The sequence below is a fragment of the Ooceraea biroi genome, chromosome 2, assembly GCF_003672135.1.
Source record: "Ooceraea biroi isolate clonal line C1 chromosome 2, Obir_v5.4, whole genome shotgun sequence".
Taxonomy (NCBI): Eukaryota; Metazoa; Arthropoda; class Insecta; order Hymenoptera; family Formicidae; genus Ooceraea; species Ooceraea biroi.
In genome coordinates, this window is record NC_039507.1 from 6374219 (window position 1) to 6393582 (window position 19364).

At 34.4% G+C, this 19364-nt stretch overlaps 2 protein-coding genes across 2 annotated transcripts; both read left to right on the top strand.

Moving 5' to 3' along the window:
* The first annotated feature begins 530 nt into the window (after nucleotides 1–530).
* Nucleotides 531–4341, top strand: LOC105275414 (UDP-glucuronosyltransferase 2B1-like). The gene is made up of 6 exons (XM_026975574.1): nucleotides 531–779; nucleotides 973–1209; nucleotides 1654–2061; nucleotides 2377–2599; nucleotides 2752–2971; nucleotides 3751–4341. The coding sequence occupies exons 1-6, from the start codon at nucleotides 555–557 to the stop codon at nucleotides 4037–4039; spliced, it is 1602 nt and encodes a 533-aa protein (XP_026831375.1). The 5' UTR covers nucleotides 531–554; the 3' UTR covers nucleotides 4040–4341.
* A 158-nt stretch (nucleotides 4342–4499) lies between these two features.
* Nucleotides 4500–13497, top strand: LOC105275407 (UDP-glucuronosyltransferase 2B19-like). The gene is made up of 6 exons (XM_026975549.1): nucleotides 4500–5013; nucleotides 5413–5649; nucleotides 8956–9345; nucleotides 9647–9875; nucleotides 11374–11593; nucleotides 13094–13497. The coding sequence occupies exons 1-6, from the start codon at nucleotides 4792–4794 to the stop codon at nucleotides 13377–13379; spliced, it is 1584 nt and encodes a 527-aa protein (XP_026831350.1). The 5' UTR covers nucleotides 4500–4791; the 3' UTR covers nucleotides 13380–13497.
* The last annotated feature ends 5867 nt before the right edge of the window (nucleotides 13498–19364 follow it).

The window sequence follows — 19364 nt, forward strand, 5'->3', positions numbered from 1 at the left end:
TTATTTACTTATTTTTATTAATTACAAATTATCTCCAAGATTTTCTTATTGAATATATTTGTGAACATCCTAGAAAAACATTTGTACAGGAGTGCAGTTTATAATTTTATTTACATGTATCTTACTCTTTTATCCACAACGTTATATAAGCTCATTCAATTTATATCAGAGAAATGTTAAGAACAAATTATAATATTTATACTCTAAGCATTTAATATAATTAGAATTAAAATTATATTTGGATATAATTTATTAAATATGATTAAGATAAACAACATTACTTTTAATTACAATAATAATTTGCATATAATTCTCTCTTATTTTAACGAATGTATAATTACTTTAATTAATGTAATTAACATATGCGATATTATAAAGTATCGCGCTATTAACAACAAATTGCTAAAATTTATCTTTTTATCTACGCGTCATATATACATTTTATCTCAAGGTTAGCCAATAATTTGTAGCTGATAGTTAATTGTCTGACTTACTCATTGCACTTAAATGTGAAACTAAATTTTTAAAACTTGATTAGTACGTTTGTCACAACGATGTCGAGATGGTCAGTTTTTCCTTTTTTTCTTGTAATAGCGCTCATGACTACGTCGACAGCTTCGCTGTCGATTTTGCTGATCGAGTCCTTCATGACGACTAGTCATCACATCTGGGCAATGACTTTGGTAAAAGGACTACTCCAAGAAGGTCATCGTGTACATGTGATGAGCATTCACGAAGCCAACATTGAAGATAATTTGGCGCAGAATTTGACATACGCTGTAAGTAGAAATTACGAAATCATTAATTATTCCAAATAAATTGTTTATATTCAGCAAGCGAGATAAGAGAATTATCGTAATCGTGAAGTTCTTATCAGAAATGTTTTCCATGATTTAACGGTTTTGAAGATATTTTATTTGCTCGTTTCACATGTTCTCGTTCTGTTCAGTGGTATTTAATTATTACTTTCAGATTTTCGAAGATGTGATGAAAGAGATACGCGAAACCAGTGGTCACAACTTTATTGAATGGATGGACTTCAGTGTATTTTACATGATATATTTTGAATATTCTTGGGGTATCAATACGTGTGAAAAAATAATCCAAACCAAAGCAGCGAAGGAGCTTTTAGAAATGATTAAACACCATGAATTTGACGTTATAGTGCAGGACATTACGTTACATCAATGCTTATATGGATTGTGGCAGGTAAATGAAATATACACGACTAATATATGTATATGTGTCTCTTTGTATGAGTTGCTATTTTCTATTTTGGATTATTACTAGTTAAATACAGTTAACGATGCACGTGTATATATAATATGTATATTCTTATACAAAGATTATTTGATAACTATAGTAATTGACATATAAATAATAGCAGTATTAATAAAATTCTTTTCCAGTTCCCTTCTTCAAATGAGCAAGTTTAAAACTACAGCTTAATATATTGTATAGTTTGTGTGTTTGCCAATCCGCTAAAGAAGACATATCTTTAGTAATTTTATTATTAAAAAAAAATCAAATTAATGCAGTCATATCTTATAAATATTAATATTTAGTATTAATATGTTAATAAGTAATATTAATATTAATAATATATTAATATATAAGTTATATATATTAATAGTAATATAGTAATATTTTCAGGTAGCAAAAGCTAAAACACCTATAGTGGGATTTATCCCGTTCGGCCCTGCACCCTGGCTGAAGGAATACACCGATTGCCCGAATTATCCAAATATGCGACCTTATGGGTATGCAGCGGTCATGAGACCTGCGAATCTTTGGCAAAGAACGTTAAATGTTCTTTATTACATCATAGACGATTTTATCCGACACTATTATTTCTTGCCCGCTTCTCAACGGCTTGCCGAGCAATACGTAGGTCACAAAATCAAGCCATTACGTGAATTAGAGAAAACGATTAGGATCGTGTTGATAAATAGTCATTTCACATTTGACAATGGGATTCCGTTGCCGCCAAACGCCATAGAGGTTGGTGGGATGCACGCTCAAGTGCAGTCAGTCATTGGGGTAGATGCAAGTCACTACGAGGTAATGTAAATTAAAAAGAGCAAATACTTTTCTTAAGAATACATATAAGAATATATATAAGAATACTAACAAGAATACCAGCAAAACATTTTAAGGAAAGTTAAAAAGACTTTCTTCGTAAATTCCAGAATTAATAAATTAGATTAGATTAGATTAAATCGAATTTAAGGAAATACATTGACTTCTTGTTTAGATATAACTTATTTTGTCTTTTTAAATTAATGAGTTACAGCTGATTATACTCTAATATAACACGAATGTTTTTATGTATATTTTTATGTAGTGAAATATATTCTTTTACGTTACCTTGCGCAGAGTATGTCTAAATTTCTTGATGAAGCAGAAAATGGAGTTATCGTAATATCGTTGGGAACGAATGTAGATTGGAAACATATCGGATTAAATAAACTGAGAGCTGTCGTGTTGGCTCTGTCAAAATTGAAACAACAAGTACTTTGGAAGTTAAATATTGATGTGCCAGTCAAAATGCCGGACAACGTGATGGCCGTTAAATGGCTTCCCCAAAATGATGTTTTGAGTACATTTTTTGATCTGTTGGAAAATAAAAAGATTTATTACATTAATATAATAAGAAAATTTCCACTTAGCAACAAACTATTTTGGTTTATGTCAGATTTTGGAGTGATATTAGAGATTTGTAGTTTACTATTGTAGTATACTTTTGTGCAGATCATAAGAACGTAAAAGCAATCTGGTCGCACGGCGGTCTTCTCAGCCTGCAGGAAGCTATCTGGAAAGGTATACCAGTGGTCGGGATGCCTTTCATCTTGGAGCAAAGATATGAAATGGAGAAGTTAATAGCCAAAGGTGCAGGTATACGATTGGATTTTAACACATTATCCATGCAATCCATACTGAATGCACTTGAAGAAATAGTTTACAATAAGAGGTAATATATGATATTTGCATATATTTATTGTTGCCAGAGGTTCAACCGCGACGCGGTCGCGGTCGGTTGAAATGTTGAATCGCTCAGAAACAAGCGAGAGACGTGTGTGGCGCGTATCCGTAAAATCGTTGCAAGAACGAATGGGCAGACCGAGTAAAAGAACCGGTTTAATACTGAAACGGCTTTATTATAATTAGAACAGCATAAAAACCGCGGTCAATCACGTGCTGTGCGAGAGAGAAGTCGAATACCGATAGCGCGAGCGGACAACCTTCTCTCACTTCCGGATGTTAATTACCGCAATTAGCGAATCGGAGATCTTGCCGTGAGGCGGCAGCAAGCTGAATACGTGCGGACGCGAAACGGTCGTCGGCTCTCGATCATCGCATGTAATCGCAACGTAACAGTTTGATAAATCAAGAAACAAAAATTATTAAAGAATCAATAAAGAAAAGACGCACGGTTCGCATATATATATATTTATATATATTTCTTTTATTTTTTAAATAATTATTATATTAAGATATTAATATGTATTTTTTGCTAGAAACATACAAATAACATGCGAAATGACATTTACATAAAGTAATTGTTTAAAGTTATACAGTATATATAATTATAATTTGCTTCAAATATAATAATCCAAAATAGAATGAATTCTAAAATTTAAGTTTTATTCAATGTTTTGTTGTACTCAATCATCTTTCTTGCTTAATTAAAGCATGGTGCAAGTTTGTGTATTATATAATATTATGAGTAATACAATATCTCTTTTGCAGTTATACGGAAAATATGAAACGATTGTCTAATGAATATCGAGATCGTTCATTGCCGCCGTTGGATCTAGCGATTTGGAGTATTGAATACGTCGTTCGCAATCCGAATGGAAATTTAGCATCGCCAATTAGATCCCAAAGCTGGATGGAGAAAAATCTGATCGATGTCTATGCAATTTTGTTTTTTGCTCTTGTCGTAAAGTTGTTATTTGATTTCTTTGTACTGAAAATGCTGTATAATTATTTTTGCAAAAGCACTCCATCTAAATCACGTAAAGACAAACAAATGTAAATTGTTAAGAGTATTATTAATGTTATTCACATTACTACTTTAGGTGAACGGAATTTGTAAGCAATTTATGTGTTATAAGTAGTAACTCCTTTTCTTATCATTAATTTGATAAGATGGAATCTGTATCTAAATATGAATATCATAATGATAGTAGAGTGATAATACAAATGTCGAGAGGGATAATTTATAATGCATATTTATATATTGTTCGTACAATTCGTGCCAATTATACCTAACTATTAATAATGAAAGCGCTTTTGGTTTATGGCAGTTGTACTAAATAAAACATTTATATTGTATAATGGAATTTCTTTTTATACAAAACTTTGTATGAATATAAATATATCTCTTTATGAGTTTTGTAATTTAAATTTCAAGCTACACACACACACACACACACACACGTGTTCTCTGTATAGATTTTGTATTTTATTTATATGTGTAATTGCTATAAATATATAATTCAAGTAACAGTATTCTCGCATACATATATAACGTCGGAAACACGTGGCTATCACAAGTTTATTATAACTTTATCTTATCATGCAAATTTAGTCATCCTTAGCATCGTACACTAGAGAAACATGTGTAATAAATTACTCACTGCTTTTTGCTATCGCCGCCACATAATATTTATATTTATCTCAAGATTGACCCTTCTAGCTGACAGCCAACAGTTACGTATTATGCTCTCAAGCGTAATTGCGGGAAGGTAGAAGAGAGACTTGGTTGTTCTCCACTTTACCGTAACGATGTCAAGACGCTTGTTGCTTCTGTGTATTTTAGTAGGACTTGCGACTGCGTCGACAGCTTCACTGTCAATTTTACTAGTACAATCCATCACGACGATCAGTCACCACGTTTGGACGATACCTTTGATAAAAGGGCTGCTGCAAAAGGGTCATCGTGTACATGTAGTGAGCATCTGTGAGACCAACATCAAGGATGATTTGGCAGAAAATTTGACATACGCCGTAAGTAAAAATCAAGAGAATTATTAACACACTGACAGCCAGTGACGTAGTTCTAGGTCATTTTAAAATCTTTAGCTGGAAACTAATAGAACTACGTCGTCGGCAATATTTTTTATATTCACTCCCATGCAGCGTTCAGCTATAGACTTTTGGAAATGTTACGCGACATTCAGCTATAGAAATTGTAGGCAGCATCTATAGTTAATTATAAGACTGTCGCGTCAGAATCGCCGGCTGCGAACGTGTTATTATAAAATTGTTTATATTCAGCACGCAAAGTAAGAAAATTATCGTAATAGTTTTTATTAGAAATCTTTTCCAAGATTTAACGCCTTCGAAAATGTTGCTTCGTTCATGCTTCAATGTTCCTGTTGCTCAATAGTAATTTATTGATCTTAGGTTTTCGATGATGTAATGAAAGAGTTACGCGAGTCTGATACTCACGATCCAGTTACATGGATGAATTACAATGCATTTTACATGACATACTTTACGTATTTCTGGAGCATTACTACGTGTGAAAAAATAATCCAGAGTAAAGCCGCAAGAGAACTTTTGGAAATAGTCAGAAGCAATGAATTTGACGTCATAGTGCAGGATGTTTCATTCCATCAATGCCTGTATGGATTATGGGAGGTAAATAAAATATATATAATTAATATATGCGCGGACATGTGCATAAGTTACAGTTTTATTAATATCTTGTATTATTACTCGTGTCTGTTTAGAAATGATTACCTCAGCGTTACATAAGTGTAGTTCACAATCTTCTGTTAATTATTTCGACACTGTGATATCAAACAAACGACGAGACGATAGGTTTAGTTTTCACCGATTTCAATATCGTTTCATTCCGAATTAAAAGCAAATAAAACGTACGGGAGAAATTAGAGCGACATCTCATGTAGGAGTTTACTATCGGCCTATTACAGGCCCAAGATTGGTTACCAGCTTACCGATATTGGCGCAATAATGGTAACCATGACTGGCCCATTAATGGGACAACCATGGAGTGATAACTTCGGCCCAACAATGAATAACAAAGCTCGGCCCAACAATGAATAACAAGGCTCGGTCTAACGTGGTAACCAATGTTGGGCCGTTAAAGACTAATTTATTAGACCAACATTCGGCCAATAATAGCTTAAATATAATGGGGCAAGCTTATTTAATTTGTCTTTTATATATTATTTATTCGGTAATCAACACTAGACAATCATCATTAAACGCGTATACTTATTTCTACCATATCCGTCAATTTAATGGGTATTATGTTATTGCGCTTATTATATTATATTATATTCATACAATACTAATTGCATAACATGTAGTTAGTATTGTATTAGTTTTTAGAATTATATATATTATATATATAATTATATAAAATAATTATATATAATTAGGGTACAAATAAAAAACATAGTTGAAACTCTTTATAAAAAAGAAGTACATTTATTAATAAATATATCAACATAAAAACACACTTGTGCAATTATTTACCACTAAAATAACCGCATAATTAAAATAGTCGCAGGAATTGAAGAAACTGAATACTTCAAACGAAATTTCCAGTAAACGTAAATCTTGTCAAATCGGTTATTACAATAAAAATAAAGGTAACAGTATCTGTAATCAATGTAAAAAGTACGTTTATGGAAAATGTACACATAAAACGCAATCTGTTTGCAAGAAATGTTCTGAATAGTTTCATTTTAAGATTGAAAAAATAAGTGTAAACAATTATGTAACTAAAAAGTGTTGTTAATTAATTATTTTAATATGAAATAAATTAAAAATACTTACAAATAAAGCGTTTTTATAAATACTCGTCAAATTGGCGGATGTGGTAGAAATAGATGTACGTTCAATATGATAGTTGTTCCTAGTGATTTTCAATATTTTGAGCTCGCGCTTTTCTACCTCCGCGGTCTCCAGCTGGTGATAACCATATGCCTATCCGACCTGGCAGTTTCTTCACATCTATAGCGTTTTGGAATTTTCCTATTAAAACATCTAACAAAACATAATACATAATATTTGTTTATAAACGAACTACATAAATGAAATAAACAGAAACAAAATTTTACCTCTTAAACACATGTACGAGTTAGTCTCACTAAAATTTCTTTTACATTGTCCATTTACCACTCTTCCAGTTCCTGAATATAGTAGTTCTACCGCTTTTGTCATTAATGCACTCATAATTTTAGCAATGCTCTCTTTTACGTTTGATTCAGCCGCAATAAGTACACGGAACAAAGCCATCTGCGATCAAATTAATAATTAATAATTCTAATTTTAATTAATAATGTTTATTGCAGGTACAATAATAATTCATTCATTAATAGCCTTTTTGTGTGTTTTTTAAATAAATATATTCATCAAATGTAAAAAATTGTAAAAATAAAAAAGCATTTTTAAATTTATTTACCAATGCTTCCTTCTTTTCTGAAGAATCTTTTAATAAATTTTCCAACTCTAAAAAATGGTTTAAAGAAACTGTTGGTAGAGCAATTTGTAAACCTTCTTTTAAATTTTCAATACTCTTTTGTGAAACAGTGGCCGATTGGCAATTAATGATTATTGTATGTTTTACTTCAGTTATTTTCTTTTCTAAATCATATAAAATGCTTCTTTTAACAGATGAAATGTGACTTGTAAATTCATCCTGTAATTGTTGAAATTTTTGGTCAATATGATTTAATATATTTTCTGAACCTGAAAATAATTGATAAAAGTATTAATAAAATATAAGAAAATGAAATGAAATCATTATCATTTCATCATTTATGTTGGAAGAAAGATTAATATTAGCAGAATCATTATTAAAATTGTCGTCTTCAAAATTAATATTTTGTTCATTATGTTCTGACATAACCTTATTCACCTTATCACTTACATTATTCTCGATATTATTTATCTCACAATCATTTTTTGTATTATTTTTATTACCTTTATTATGATTATTATTTATTAATCTCTTTATTTTTCGATACTTTTTTTGTCTATAATAATTTTGCGACATTATAAAAAATACTAATGAGACGATAATCACATCACGTTATTATAACTATGTACTATTAATAACGGTATCCAATCATCTACCAGGCATAGCCCAATATAGAATACCGACTATTGGCCAATATTGGTAACCGTAATTCGCGCCAAATCTAGAAAATGGTAGCCAGTAATGCGCCAAGCATGGGCCGTTATAGCACACCAAGTATTGGTAATCATAAATGGGGCCACTAATTGGCGCTGTTTTTTAGTCTGGCATTCCTACATGGGATTCAGCTATAGAAAATGTAGGCGGCGTCTAATAGCTAATTAATAATAATTGTAAGTGATAATTTGATAAATGTGATAATGTGTGTGTGGTGTGTGTGTGGTGTGTGTGTGGTGTGTGTGTGGTGTGTGTGTGGTGTGTGTGTGTGTGCGCGCGCGCGTGCGGCGTGCGTGCGTGCGTGGATGGGTGCGTGCGTGTACGTTGGCGTGTGCATGTAAAGAAAAGATTTAGCGGATTTTAGCAGATTATAAAAATAATACAACACAGAAACTTGTAATGTTTTTGCTTCTGTATTGTACAGAAAGGTTGATCAACTTTAAAATTTGTATAAGTAGAAAAAAAAGATTTTCTAATTCACTTTCTCCCATTAATCCATGAAGATTTTTTCAATATAAAATCAAATTTCTCTCTCTCTCTCTCTCTCTCGTAAGATATTCTTTTCATGTTTTACTAATTGCCAAAATAAATGTTAAATCATAAATTTAACAAAAATTGATATTTTATAATAATTTTGTCAAAACTTCTCTCATGAAGAAGCTCCTATTATTAAAACTACATTAAAACTACATATCTTATTATCGAGATAAGTAGCATTTTTCTTAGGCTTATAAAAGAAAATCGACGTCTGCGATAACTAATATATGTTATATTTGCAGGTTGCTAAAGGCAAACCTGTAGTGGGCTTTATCCCGTTGGGTACTGTACCTTGGCTGAAGGATTATATCGGCGGTCCGAATTATCCAAATGTTCGATCCTACATGAATGCAGCTATTGCGAGACCCGTGAATATCTGGCAAAGGACATTGAATGTTCTTTATTACATCGCAGACGATTTTCTCAGACATTATTATTATTTGCCTGCTTCTCAGCGGCTTGCCGAGCAATACGTAGGCCATAAGATCAGGCCTTTACATGAAATAGAGAAAAGCATTAACATCATTCTGGTCAATAGTCATTCCACATTTGACAATGGGATTCCGTTGCCGCCAAATGCCATAGAGATTGGTGGGATGCACGCTCAACTGCAGTCGGCCATTGAGATAAATGCAAGTTACTACGATACGTAACATAAATTAAGTAAAACAAATACTTTCCTTAAGAATATAAAAATATTAGCGAGAATATCAGCAGAGCATCTTAAGGAAAGCTAAAAAATTTTTGTTTATTAATAAATAAATGATTAGACTAAATTGAATTTAAGGAAATACGTTGACTTCTTGTTTAGATATAACTTATTTTGTCTTTTTGAATTAATGAATTATAATTGATTATACTCTGATATACATATAACATAAATCTCTTCATATACATATATTGAAATATATTCTTTCATGTTATCTTGCGCAGAGCATGTGTGAATTCTTTGATGGAGCAGAGGACGGAGCCATTATAATATCGTTAGGAACAAATGTAGATTGGAAACACGTCGGAGTAGATAAACTGAAGGTCGTCGTGTTGGCTCTGACGAAACTAAAGCAACGAATACTTTGGAAACTAGATATTGACGCATCAGACAACGTGAAAATGCCAGACAACGTGATGACCGTTAAATGGCTTCCTCAAAACGATGTTTTGAGTATGTTTTTCAATCTGTTAGAAAATTAAAAGATCTATTATTAGGTCGGTGCATAAGTTCTTGTCGATTTTTCTTTATTGGAATGAAGCAAACGCGCGTGCGATACACAACAAATAAATCAAAGTATTTTCCATCGTTTTTATGACTTTTTTAATGACTTTTTCCTATTTTTCCGGCATAATGCAAATACCACGTCGAAAGAAGGAGTCATCTTTTGAAGCGATCCATTTATCGATCCATCGGCAAGAACTTATGTACCGATCTAATTAACATAATAAGAGGCTGTACTTTCGAAAAGCCCATACCTCCAATTGTTCTGCAATTTTGTATACTATTGTATTTTGACGCGCTGATTACGAATATGACAATGAAAATTGGCGAGAAGGTCATCTTCAAGGTCAAAATGAAGGAAAACTGTTTTGTATATTTCTTTCATTATCTTCGTAAATATTCATTTTAGTGGAAAAAGTTTCAAATAAAAGTTGTTCTTCTCTTCAAAACGAAACTTTTATGTTGTATACACAATTACTGTAAAAGCAGTACTTTACGAGAAAAATGCAAGGATAAACTTCCGAAAAGCCCATATCTCAGATTTCCCTGAAATATTGTATACTATTGTATTTTGACGCGCTAATTACGAATATGATAATGAAAATTGGCGACAAGGTCATCTTCAGGGTCAAAATGAAGGAAAACTATTTTTGCGGTATCCAATGTGTATAATTACCGGTTATATTTCCTGAAATTGGAGCCCCGGACATATTCGCTCGGTTTTCAGCCCGCTTCGCGGGAGGGCGGGGAGGGCGGGGCTTCGCCCCTCCCCCCGCCGGGATCCGTGCCGTGTACCAAGTGATCAAAATCTGTGTGAAATTTGTTACACTGGCTCCGGCGGGGGGGGGGGCGAAGCCCCTGCCCCCCCCGCCCTCCCACGAAGCGGGCTGAAAACGATGCCAATACCATCCCACACCGCCCCCTATGTATAAAAACCTCTTGAAGATCATTCAGAAGGGTCACCTGTATAATATATGTCAAGGTCATCGGAGCTGACTCCCCTAAAATGCATAATTACCATATAATCTAACTCAATTCATAAATTCGCGAAAATAGTCTGCAACTGCCAAAGAAGCGTTTTTCTCGTGAAGGACTGCTTTTACAGTAATTGTGTATACAACATAAAAGTTTCGTTTTGAAGAGAAGAACAACTTTTATTTGAAACTTTTTCCACTAAAATGAATATTTACGAAGATAATAAAAGAAATATACAAAAAAGTTTTCCTTCATTTTGACCTTGAAGATGACCTTCGCGCCAATTTTCATTGTCATATTCGTAATCAGCGCGTCAAAATACAATAGTATACAAAATTGCAGAACAATCGGAGGTATGGGCTTTTCGGAAGTTTATCCAGCTTTATAATAAGTTGTTAAGTTTAAAACTTTAAATTAAATGAAATTAAAAGATTTGTAGTTTATTACTATATGTGATACATTCTTTGTTTAGGTCATAAAAATGTAATAGCAATTTGGACACATGGTGGTCTTCTCAGCACGCAGGAAGCCATTTGGAGAGGTGTACCAGTGATCGGGATGCCTTTCTTCTTGGATCAAAAATACAATGTGGAGAATCTAATAGCCAAAGGTGCAGGTTTACGCTTGGATTTCGAAGCATTATCAACGCAATCTGTATTAAATGCACTTAAAGAGATAGTTTACAATAAGAGGTATAACATTTGAATATCGTTTGTATCTACTATATTATACATATATTATATTTTATTCGTCTTTACGTACATTTTCTTTTATTAAGAAATTAAAATTTATTATTATTATCATATAAATATTAAGAAAACAATATACAGGGTGTCTCAGAAAGAATGGGACAATCCTCGTATGCAGATAGAACGGACTGGACTGAATCGAAAAGTCCTGTACCATTTTGCAATTTTCGCAATAGTTAACGAGTTATTAATTATTAAAAATCGCTGTATTAGTCCGGCTAGAGAGCCTTTAATAAGAGAGTCGACAACTCGTCACGTGACCGATCGCGCGCTGATTGGCTGAGGGCAAAATGCACACCTATAGCTTTGAAATTAGGTTCAAATAAAATGAAATCTAAATGAAATTAGGTTCAGTGCGAGCCTCGCACTGCGAGGAGAGCCTGCAATTGAAATTATTATTGCAACCCCTCCTTGAAATTTGCTTGTGGATTAATAGGATACGAACTGATTAAATATTGATAAATCCAACAAGATTGAAAATGGAAATAATTAAATATAAAATGTAAAAACTTACCAAAGAAAGAGAGTCGAGATAAGAAAATTATTACATAATTGTCAAGATACAAACTCCCGAAATAAGCGGCAGCCACGAGCCCGCGATATTGGTTGGCTTCTCCATTCACTCTCGCGCGTTAATTTTAAGTCTTAAGCATGAAGCGTTACGTAGCACTTTGCCGATTTTACGACATTGACATTGACATTTCGAGTGTACATGCTCTGACACTGCTCTTCTCCTCGCATTGAACCTAATTGCATTTGAATTTCACTTCATTTGAACCTAATTTCATTTGAATTTTATTTCATTTGAACCTACTTTCAAAAAGCTATAGGTGTGCATCTGGCCCTCAGCCAATCAGCGCGCGATCGGTCACGTGACGAGTTGTCGACTCTCTTATTAAAGGCTCTCTAAGTCCGGCCTACCGCCGAATGCAAGCGCGCGGCGAGATGCGACCGCCTAGCGATCGAGTGCCTAGCGATCGCAGTGGCAATGGCTAGGCAGGCCACTTGTAATAAACAACACCCCACGCGCCTAGCAACCTCGATCACTAGGCGGTCGCATCTCGCCGCGCACTTGCATTCGGCGGTAGGCCGGAATAATACAGTAATTTTTAATAATTAATAACTCGTTAACTATTGAGAAAATTGTAAAATGGTACAAGACTTTTCGACTCAGTTCAGTCCACTCTATCTGCACACGAGCATTGTCCCATTCTTTCTGAGACACCCTGTATACAATAACATTTATACAACAATATATACAATAACATTTTTATAAAATAATTATATAAATTAAAATATACAGGATATATCATTGACAGAGCGAGATTAAAAATTTTAGTTTTATTTACTCTTTTGTTGTATTCGTTTCACGTTTCATATTTAATTTAATTCTATTTCAAATTTGTATCTTACGTTATTAATAATACAATATCTCTCCTGCAGTTACATGAAAAATATGAAACGGTTGTCCAATGAATATCGAGATCGTGCACTGCCACCGTTAGATCTAGCGATTTGGAACATCGAATATGCCGTTCGCAATCCAAATGGCTTAGCATCGCCGATCAGATCTCAGAGTTGGATGGAGAAGAACTTGATTGATATTTATGCGATTCTAGCCCTTAGTTTGATCGTAACATTGTCAGCTGTATTTTTCGTAATGAAGATACTGTATAATTATTTATGTAAGAGTACTGCATCTAAATCATGTAAAGACAAACAACTGTAAACCCTTAAAATATTAATAACATCATTAGTCACCTATTATAAATATTTAAATATTTAATTTTCAGTGAACTTGAAAGCTTCGTTCTCTAAATAAAAAAGAATTTGCTTCTGCCCAATAATGTATGTTATATGCATTAAGAAGTCCTTCGTCCTAAATAAAAATTCATATTTATCAGTAAATAAAAGTCGAGTGCAAAACCTATTATACAGGGTGTCTCACGTAAGTTGTTCAATCGCTCTCTTGCAGGTAGATCACGTTAAATTAAACTAAAAAGGTATTATATCATTTTGCAATTAACGTTAAATTTTGAGATATTAATAACAGAAGATTAGCGAATCATACGAATGAGAGCGCGGCTCATACAGTGAGGTCGTAGGAGGGCCACGCGCTCGTTGTTGGTTACGGTGCATTGAGGCAGCGATGCCAGAAAGCGTGCTTTGTAACATGTGGTGGGGATGGAGTGGGGGTGGTCTTGCGAATCGTCGCACGCTTTCTGGCCTCATTGATGTGAGTGGAGAGGGTAAGGATTTTCTAGAATTAAATAATAGTTTTTGTGTATGATCAAGTAAAATGGGACTCCCTGTGTATTATAAGTTATTGAAAAAAAAGATATTAACTACGCTAAGATATTAAATAAGGACGTTACATAAAGAGAAAAGCCGAATATAACATAGTGTAAATACGAATGACCGACTGTACAAACGACGATGATGACAAGGATGACGACGTTTCTTAAATGTAAATTTGCTAATTCGGTCTTTGCATCGCAATATCTCTGCTCGTAGAGCACGTACACAAAAAATAAAAACACTTTTATTAAGGTGCAGTGAGGTAAATGCAGATTGGTTTTTGTAAAGTTGGACATTAAATGTATATATTATCAATCTCTAACAGAAATAGTTAATATTATCGGTGTTCCAAGCATTGTGCATGTTGGAATATTTGAGAACTCAATTTTATTATTACGTTTTGTTTTTATAGTTTATGGTTGAGAGTAAGCCATTATAGTTCGTTTTTAGTTTTCTTGAGTTTGCTCCCCTTAATATTGTAAGATTATTAGGTTGGTAATATCGAATAAACCTTCTTCCACTTCGAATTCACAAAATCCTGTGTGTCTGTTAATACCCGTCCGCTATTTCGTCCATCATTCCGTAAATTCCATCAGTGCAATTATTATTGTTCAACTTATAGTGACTTTGGCGACATTTTTTCTTTCACATTTACATAATGACAGAAAATTGTACGACGTGTCAATTGCTCTTTCCCTCAAAACGGGGCAAGAGCGTAGATGCGAGTTAAAAAAGTGTATTGCAGCCTTATTTTATACACCACGAGGCAAGAGAGTAATTTTTAACATATCTGCTTTGAAATGCTTTTTACCGCATTGAATTATATAGTTTAGTTTCAGAGTTATTATCTTTTAAAAATACAAGAACTCTTTGGTACCTCTTTGGTGGTTACCACAAACTGATGACTGTTTTTAACAATTGATAAAATAAACGGGAATTGTATATTTTACTGCGACATCTATGTTGAAGAGAACACTAACTTCTAGTAGATCTCTACATATCAAATACTCAAATTTGACTTATATAATAATAAATATAACCACTAAATGCACTTGCCCCGGTTACGCACTTACTCCACCTTATATAATTCAAACCCAAGCTATCCATTGAGCCTACTCTGAACTTGATCAGCGGTTATTAAGGGGGTAGAACAGGGTGACGGGACGAAAAACATAGGTATTTTTAGGAAATTTTTTGAAGCAAACAATATGATATAACATTTTTCTGTTTTATTATGCATAAACTATAACTATTGAAGAATGTATAAAAAAATGTTGCAATCGATTTGATGATGTTCAGGCTTGTGTACATGCATTTCAAAATGGACGTCTCCGAAAACAGCGTTGACAGCAAATTGGCCATGTACTTCACTTGAAACCAAAAAATAAAAAAAACTTTAGAATCTACATATAAATGGTTATTGCAGTACGTAGGGAAATTCAAAAATTTTGAAAAATAACAATTTTATATAACTTTTTTTACACGAAGAATTTGTAAAATTTCAAAGTACTATTTCATATGTCCACCATTTTGTTATTTTTCAAAAGTTTTGAATTTCCCTACGTACTGCAATAACCATTTACAGTGACTGACAAAAAAAATAGACCACTTTAATATTATAAGTTCTTACATCAAAAAGTTATGGAAAAAATGAAAAAAACTTTGAATATTTCTGCTGAGATGACTCTTTATTAACATTAATTGTAATGTTCAAAACAGATTGTTCTTTATTTTATTTAAATTTAGTTTCAAACTACTTTTTTAGAAATATTTTACTTAAGACTAGGACAAAAAAAGAGACCACCATTCAAATTATAAATATTATTTGATAATAGGACCACCTTACTACTTCAGTGGACCAAGGTTATACTGTGTTTTGTTTTGTTTGATGTTTGAGGTTATAATATACATTTGTTTCATTCGTTTGTTGTTTTTCGAGCGAGAAAGTTCAGTTGTGAAGATGGCTCGAAAGCAAACTTGTACACAAGTCCGAAAATTAATTCTGAAAAACATCCAGGAGAGTATTTCGCAAAGAAAAGTAGCAGCAAAGTTTAATGTAAGCAAGACACAAGTGCAAAAGCTGTGCAGAAAGTTTCGGGAGACAGGTTCAATTGCGAACAGACCAGGAAGAGGAAGAAATCGAGCGACAACGGATCGGGATGACCATCGTATTGTACGAGAAATTAAAAACAATCCATATTCAACGGTGCGAGCTATTCAAGAGAACCTTCAATTAGATGTATCACATAAAACAATTCGGCGGAGGCTTTGGGAAGCAGACTTGCACAGCCGATTTGCAAGAAAACGGCCTTTTATCAGCAAACGAAATAAAATAAAGCGCTTGAAGTTTGCGAAAAAGTATGCAGAAATGCCAACAAACTTTTGGAAAACAATTCTATGGTCCGATGAAAGTAAATTTGAATTATTCAATCGGAAAACAAGACTCAGAGTATGAAGAAAAACCGGAGAGGAACATGAAGAGCGTCATTTGCAGCAAACTGTGAAGCACGGAGGAGGGGCAGTATTATGGTCTGGGGTTGTTTTAGTTGGTCAGGAACGGGAAATTTAGTCCAAATCAATGGTACTATGACTGCAGATACCTATATCGATATTCTTTCCGAAAATCTGGAGATATTATTGCTTAAACTCGGGCTAGAAGACAACTTCATCTTCCAGCAGGACAATGACCCAAAACATACGGCAAGAAAAAGTCAGGCATTCTTTAAATCCAACAAAATCAAACTTCTTGATTGGCCTCCACAATCACCCGACCTCAATCCCATAGAAAATCTATGGTCACTTTTGGATAAGAAGATTGATAAAACTGGAGTGACGAACAAGGAAAATTATTTTGCGGCACTTCAAAAGACTTGGGAGGAGATAGACGAAAAATATCTTGAAAATCTCGTGAATAGTATGCCAAGACGACTTCAGGCAGTAATCAAGGCAAAAGGAAGTCATACTAAATATTAAATTATGTGTTCTTCTTGTTTCTTCTCATTTTCTTTAAGTTTTGTTATTAAAAAGTAATTACGGTCTCTTTTTTTTGTCCTAGTCATAAGTAAAATATTTCTGAAAAAGTAGTTTGAAACTAAAATTAAATAAAATAAAGAACAATCTGTTTTGAACATTAATGTTAATAAAGAGTCATCTCAGCAGAAATATTCAAAGTTTTTTTCATTTTTTCCATAACTTTTTGATGTAAGAACTTATAATATTAAAGTGGTCTCTTTTTTTTGTCAGTTACTGTATATGTAGATTCTAAATTTTTTTGGTTTTTTGGTTTCAGGTGAAGTACATAGCCAATTTGCTGTCAACGCTGTTTTCGGAGGCGTCCAGTTTGAAATGCGTGTACACAAGCATGAACACCATCAAATCGACTGAAACATTTTTTTATACATTCTTCAATAGTTATAGTTTATGTATAATAAAACAGAAAATTATTATATCATATTGTTTGCTTCAAAAAAATTCCTAAAAATACCTATGTTTTTCATCCCGTCACCCTGTTCTACCCCCTTAAGATACGATAATAAAAGGGGCTCTGAAATCGTCGTTTCGCGTAAAGATACACGGTTGGTCTCGCTGCGCGTACACTTGGCGCGAGCACGGTCTTATAGACAGGTCCGGCAACTCCAATGGTGGGAGTAGGCTACTTTAGCGAAGATCGGACGAAGCTAGGAGTCACTAGGAGCGCGCTGCTTCACAAGCAGATTTTGGCTCCGTTTCGTTATTCACTGCATCTATTACAGTATTACAAATCGTTTGGTATTGTGTACTTGCTTCGTAAACACATATTTTTATAAGTATGTGTACGTTCATTTAAGAACCTAAGAATACGGCACATGCTCCTAAGAAATCTGCTTTCAAGCAGCTCAAGCAGCGCTCCTCACTCCGCCTATTCGATCTTCGTTAAGGTAGCCTACCCCCACCACTGATTTGGCCGAGTTGCCGGACCTGTCTATAAGACCGTGCTCTCGATAAGTTACTAAGTTGCATCTTAGCGTATCAGTAATGCGTCAGTAGTGCAATATGTTATATTCTTCAGCGGCGATTGGCGGAAGAGTGTAACAACAGTTTGCCATTAATAGCAGTAATAAGTGATTCGTTGTCGCAATTGCAGTTATTTAGTGTGGTGCCAACAATTAACATGTTATTAATGTACAAGAATCGTTATAGTTTTTGAAAGAAAGAAGTATTTAGCAGAAGTTTTACGAATTAAGTGCTTCTTGAGAATACAAGTTGGGATATAAAATCTATGCAGATTTGCTATATTTGCTGTACGTTTATTATTATTCTATTGTTACGTTCAGAGACTGCACAGTTCCTTGCTTCCAAGGAATTTAGCGATATCTTTTAATTGTCGCTCAATGAGGCGACGCGTCGAGCCGGTCGCATGCGATCAATAGGGCCCCAGTGAGGGATTAGAAGAAACGATGACACAGCTGTGTCGGATCCAAGGAAATACCCTCACAAGAACCGCGGGTTGTGACGCACGTGTCCGGGCAGGCGCGATATTAGATCCGGATACCGAACCCTTTGGTCTTACTGATCAATTTATAAAAAAACGAGCAACAAATTCGGTCGCGCGTGACTGTAGGCTCGCGGTGTATCACTCTTCCTGGAAGAGAAATGATACAGTTGTGCCGGATCATCTCCGGGTAGATACCTCACAGGAACCGCGAATCCGGCCACACACGTACCGGTGCTTCCGGCTTAAAAAGAAACCATCTGTGGACGGTTTATCGCCTCATAGACCAACCGTCGATATTAGCAATTAAATTAACTAACGGCCCTCGAAAGGTGGTTTCCCGAAAACGCAGTTCCCGGAAAAGCTACCTCTTTTCCACGTCATCCCTATCGTATAAAAGGTGATGACCACTCCGGAGGGCAGCTTTTTCATTCTGTCCGTGTTCGCGAACGCAGCTCATTCATTTTTTTGTGCTCACGAACGTACCTTGTCAGTCTTCGAAATTTGTGCAGAAGTTTTGTGAAGTGAGTGCCGGGTTTAAACACTTTGTTCCCCGAGTTAATTACCACCAACTCAAAACTCGAGGTACGATTGCCCATACACCACCACGCCATTCCAGAGCGAGCACGAGAATTTCCACCGGACGAGATTTCACTGATTCATAACCGGGTTCAAGTTTCAGCATACACCTGCAAACAAGTGAGCGTTTTTCTTTAGCTGTCACTCCTTTTTCTTTTCTCTTCCTCTTCTCCCCCTTTTGTTTTCTCGTCATCGACAACTCTCATTCACATTTCCCTCTTCAAGTCTCTTTCACCCTTTACTATACATTTCTCCTGGACTCATCCGGTATCCCCCTTTAAGTGTTTTCCGGCAAACGATCACGCAATCCGTCTCCCTCTGCGGGACCATAGCAGCAACCAAGCGTCGTTTCCTGGGGGCCATCCA